Raw genomic sequence first — 5,145 nt, 5'->3', positions numbered from 1 at the left:
AAAAAAACTTTCGGCCGAAAGGGTTTTTAGCACCGAAAAAATATCACCGAATGTCAGAGAACAGGGTTGTGATTGATCTTACTCCGCATATTTGTCCGGGTGTTTTGATTTCAAGTGGTGGAGTAATCCCGAAGTGGTGAAAGTCTTTGCAGTTACACCCCCTCGAGAAATGTCAGCTCAACACGTTTTACAAATTGCAATCCGCGCCTCTTTCTCTGATATTTTGAAATATCTCAAAGAGGCAGACATGTTGGCTGTGAGCCAGCCGCGAGCATGGTCGCGCGCCGTGCTTGTCGCCGCGTTTTGATTACGTCATCACAACAACACGTTAAGTTACCAAACTTATAGGTGCATTTGTTGTTGTTGAAGGCATGGCTGTTACAGTCTTTATTTACACTATTTTGGTGTAGGCCTACTGGCCTAGATGTTTATGCAGTTTTAAAGCACCTTGGCTTTGTTCTGAATGCACTTTGTTGTAGTTATCCTACAGAGAAAATGCACTTGACTTGGAATTAATGTACTGTGACTCGCATTCAAAAGTGCTGAATAAATGTTTTATGGACCCATAATAGTGATTATTATTTAAGTTAAGTTTTGCCATAATCATGTCTTTTTCCATAATCAGGTAGCTGAACAACATTGGTAAAAAATGTATACATTATATTATATATATATTTCTATTAATCATTTTCGGCCTTTCGGCATTCGGTTTTCGGCCAACTGTTTCCTATTTTCGGTATCGGTTTCGGCCAAGAATTTCCCATTCGGTGCACCCCTACTAAAAACCAAAGTACCACACGATGATCATCAGTTATACAGATATGATACCCATCAGACAGACTGTTGTAGATCCATCCATATGCTATGCTCTCGTAACGTTTCATCACATTTATCAACACATTTTATACAATCTCACTTTGACATGCTTTTTGCCATCACCAACTTCCTCAGAGGTAAAACATCCTCCACCCATTCACCATCAGATTGTAACATCCTCTGCCATAAATCTGCTTCATCTGGCGTTGAATCCATCCAAAGCACCTCCGTCCCGTAACTCTTCCCTGAACACAGCGCAACACAAATGACACACACATTTAAAACAACTACTAATTGAGCGTGAGGCCAAAACAAATACCCAATTTACATCTACGCAAACAGCCCTCGCTGTGATAAATAACAGTGTTTATTGCATACCATCTCCAGAAGAGGCAATATGTCTGATCTGTTCATTATCTGGACAGTATGCACACCCAGCGTAAACTAATTGAACGCACATTCTGATCACACTTTAATCCCATGTGACCATGTTCAAACCAATTAAAACCAATGCTCATTTTATTATTGTATTCATATTGCCCAATATAACAAATTGACCACATGAGGTAAGAATCTGTACCCAACCCAGCAGAAGAGTGATAGCGGGGGGTCTCACCTGTGCCTAACCCCAGCCTCAGACCACCGATGTGGTGGTTGTTGAGGCGGTCGTGGTCCCACACTGTGATCTCCACGCAGGCCTCCCTGAGGTCCTCTGGCCGGAAGCCATCGTACACCATGGTGTGGTTGAACATGGGGTTGGCCGTCCGCTTCACCACACGCGTCTTCTGACTGATTTTTCGGCTCATGTCAGGAAGCACGGTACTTGAGTAAAATGAAAGGAAGGAGACACAAACTATTCAAAACTAAATAAATCAGGTATTATAAACTTAATAAATCAAATACATATTGAAAAATATTTAATATAACCATAGAATCTTAGCTTATGTTGTAAATGTGAGTGTATCCTGCTCCATCTCACACTAACAGGTCATATTGAATTTAATCAGGCACGTTTTATATTAAAGGTCACATGTTGTGCAAAATGCACTTTTTGATATCTTTTATACACGGCATTATCAGAAACAACACTGTATCAGAAACAATGTGCGACGTGTTTTGGAAGTAATATGGTCTTTGTTTACATTAGCAAGTACTTTTCTGGAGAGAATATGCGTAAAGAAGCCGGATATAAAAGGTCCTGTCCTTGTGGTAAACCCGCGAGAGAGAAAGCGGAGCTCACTACTTGCATGTGTAGGCCTGTCACGGTAATTAATTTCCCCGGAAATTATTGTGATAAAGGATAATATTGTTGTAACCGTTGTAAGACCATTTTAGACCACTGACATAATGATAATATATTATAATAATTCAAGTACATCCTTTCAAACAGGACTTTTTATTGAAATGTGAAATAATATTCAAATATATAAATGATATATAATAAATAAAACAAATAAATGAAATTATAGAAAACAAATTAAATCACACACAACCAAAACAATAAATTAAATAGACTCAGGCTGGAAAACAGAAACTCTCTCTCTCTCTCTCTCTCTCTCTCTCTATATATATATATATATATAAAATAAATATGAGCTATCTATCTCTATATTATTCATTTATCATTTGGCTGCTACACTGCTGCACGCAGAGTGTCCTGACCTGGCTGTGTGTGAGCCCCGCCCCTCATAGCGCGCCTGGCCGGCAGACACAGCTCACCGGGCATGTAAACGGCAATTTATCGAGGTCAGAAAAGTTATCGAGTTCATTTTTATTTATCGTACGATAAGTCAATTAATTGCTTATCACGTCAGGCCTATGTATGTGGACGCTCCAAAGGGGCTTTTAGTAAAAGGGCTGAAATAGAGGGGTATGAGAAATGCTACAATGGGTGATCTGTTTGGTATTTTGAGCAAAATGCTTCAGAGACATGTTTTGTATAGATATGGCACTATAATATATTGTTCAAATATAGCATAATAGGTGAGCTTTAAAGGTCGTTGTCTGTTTTTATCTCACAGCGTGATTGGCTTTTGTTGAAAGCCAATCACATGACTGGCTCTGCTCAGTTTGTCTTGACTGACACAATTGTTTTAATGAAACTGCTGGAATGAAGAAAAAAAACGACCTTCAATAAACCAATATATATTAATGTGAAAAGAAAATTATATTAAATTAAAAAATAACAGGATGTGTTATAAAAATGTTTTGGCATATTTCAAAATCTCTCAGTTATGTTACACATTTATTTTAATATTTTCTTGTTATTCTTATGATTAATTAGATCAATCAACCATTCATAGTATTTATGAATGTATTGATTGTTCTTACTATTCGAACTCTAATGGCGCATTTCCACTACACGGCCTCGCTCGGCCTCGCTCGGTATGGTTAGGCCTCGTTAGGACCGGCTCACTCTATGGCGCATTGCCATTACAGTTTAGGAACTGGGATAGTATATAGTAACGCAGTGTAGGCGGAGCCGTGACGTCATCTTAAATGAGAGCCCCAGAAAAACAACACAGCCTAGCTGTTAGCACTCAGAGCTCACAGCTCCTCATATCTGTTCAGAAACTAGACAAAAGTTAAACAAGTACAAACCACAGACTGTCTGTGTCATGGCGAATACAGTCGCTGGTTTATTTATGTCTGTAGGCCGTTGTTGTGAGTGTGGACGGTCGGAGCATTTACAACGTTAGCTTAGCCAATCTCCATTTAGAAAACACGCATTTTAAAAGATTTTTCGCCTGCCGTCTGTCTGCAGACTTGTCAAAGCATTAATTAATGGTTTTTACTAACCGATATGTTGTTACTTCGGCATCATTTTGAAACGTGTATAACAATTAAATCACGGTCAAATATGTTCATCTTGTTGTAGTTGTAGCCCCCTTGCCAGTGATTCTCTCTCTAGTTTAGGGTGACCAGACGTCCCCGTTTTCCGGGGACAGTCCCCGTTTGTATTGGCCTGTCCCCAGTTGAAACTGTCCCAGGAAATGCCAACTTTCTGACGATTCTTGGCAAGGAGGCCAGTCTCCTCAAATAATAACTGGGGAACACTTTACCATCCTCGAGGACGTTTGATATGTGCCTCTGTGACTTACCGCAAGGTGACACGTGCCTCGGAGCGAAATTCGCACAGGTTGGCACGCCCACAGGCAAAACCAACGCAAAGGTGAACCCGGATCATGGCCAATCGCCCAGGATAAGTGTCAAAAAAAGCATCGGGGTATTTTAGCACCAAGATCACAGGTCACTTTGTTGGTCCGACTCAGTCGGACCAAGACTGATTGAATCTCATTCCATGGCTAACAAGTTTTACTTTTGGCCCTTAAAACTCAAAACGGCACAGTATAAGTAATTGTATTAAGGTTAAAAGAAGTGCAAATTCTTTTTTCCCCTGTTAAGACCAAATTTACATTAAGCTTCTAAACTTGACAATTTTTGTTTGTCTTTGTCTTCCTTCTATCGAGTATATACTCTGAACTTTCCAGAAAATAAACTTTGAATCTACTCTAACAGGTCTTAAGAGAGACAAAATCACCTGATCTACCCCACAGGACGATAGTGGGACCTCACTTTATTCAGAACTATTAAACTGTCGAAAAATAAATAAAGAACATATATTTGTCATTCATGTTATCGGGTATACTCTAAAGTTTTCATAAATAAAACTTTAAGATGTAGTCTAATCAGGACAGACGGCTAACTGATATACCCCCAAGAAGGACGATAGTGGACTTCATAGAACTAACCTGAAGCTTACTGAGAAACTAATACCTGCCAAAGGGTAATTATTATTAGTTTATATCCTACGGTACCTGTTACTAGATTAAAACTCTAAAATTTGTAGTATGTAAAATTTAGACACGAAGTCTGTCATTACAATAAAATCTACACAACACCTCTACCACAGTTGTAGTTAACTTTAATTAGTGGGTCACCTTTACAGTCATATACAGAAGTATTAATACAATATGAAATGTAAAGTGAGAACAAATATTACAACCACAAATATGCATCAAACAAAAATAATAATAACTAAGTGTAGATATATCATGTAATAAAGATTAAATTCGAGGTCTATATTACCTTTATACAAACCACACACAAACATCCATATAACAATAACTGCTCATTTGCGATAAAACTTCCGTCAAAAATGTCCCGGGAGTGGCATTAAGGTATCCTATAAGCGCGTGGCGTTATGTTGCAAACTGACAAAAAAGGCTTATACACACGACCGGAACTGGTGTCAAGACCAAGCATGGGCTAAAGGACTGTACTTTGCAATATTAAAGTGGGAAATGATACAACAAAATTTGTATCATT

At 38.7% G+C, this 5,145-nt stretch overlaps 1 protein-coding gene across 1 annotated transcript; it reads right to left on the bottom strand.

The window, feature by feature from the left end:
* Positions 1 to 723: 723 nt before the first annotated feature.
* Positions 724 to 4,003, bottom strand: LOC104942614 (synaptotagmin-like protein 2). Its single transcript, XM_010767857.1, has 3 exons — positions 3,918 to 4,003; positions 1,433 to 1,638; positions 724 to 1,061 (listed from the first exon to the last, which is right to left on the bottom strand). Exons 1-3 carry the CDS (start codon positions 4,001 to 4,003, stop codon positions 913 to 915), a joined length of 441 nt encoding a protein of 146 aa, XP_010766159.1. The 3' UTR covers positions 724 to 912.
* Between the last annotated feature and the right edge of the window lie 1,142 nt (positions 4,004 to 5,145).

Source organism: Notothenia coriiceps, unplaced genomic scaffold (assembly GCF_000735185.1).
Source record: "Notothenia coriiceps isolate Sejong01 unplaced genomic scaffold, NC01 NC01_scaffold00004814, whole genome shotgun sequence".
NCBI lineage: Eukaryota > Metazoa > Chordata > Actinopteri > Perciformes > Nototheniidae > Notothenia > Notothenia coriiceps.
The sequence above is the reverse complement of the archived record's forward strand: the minus strand, read 5'-3'. Positions and strand labels throughout refer to the sequence as shown.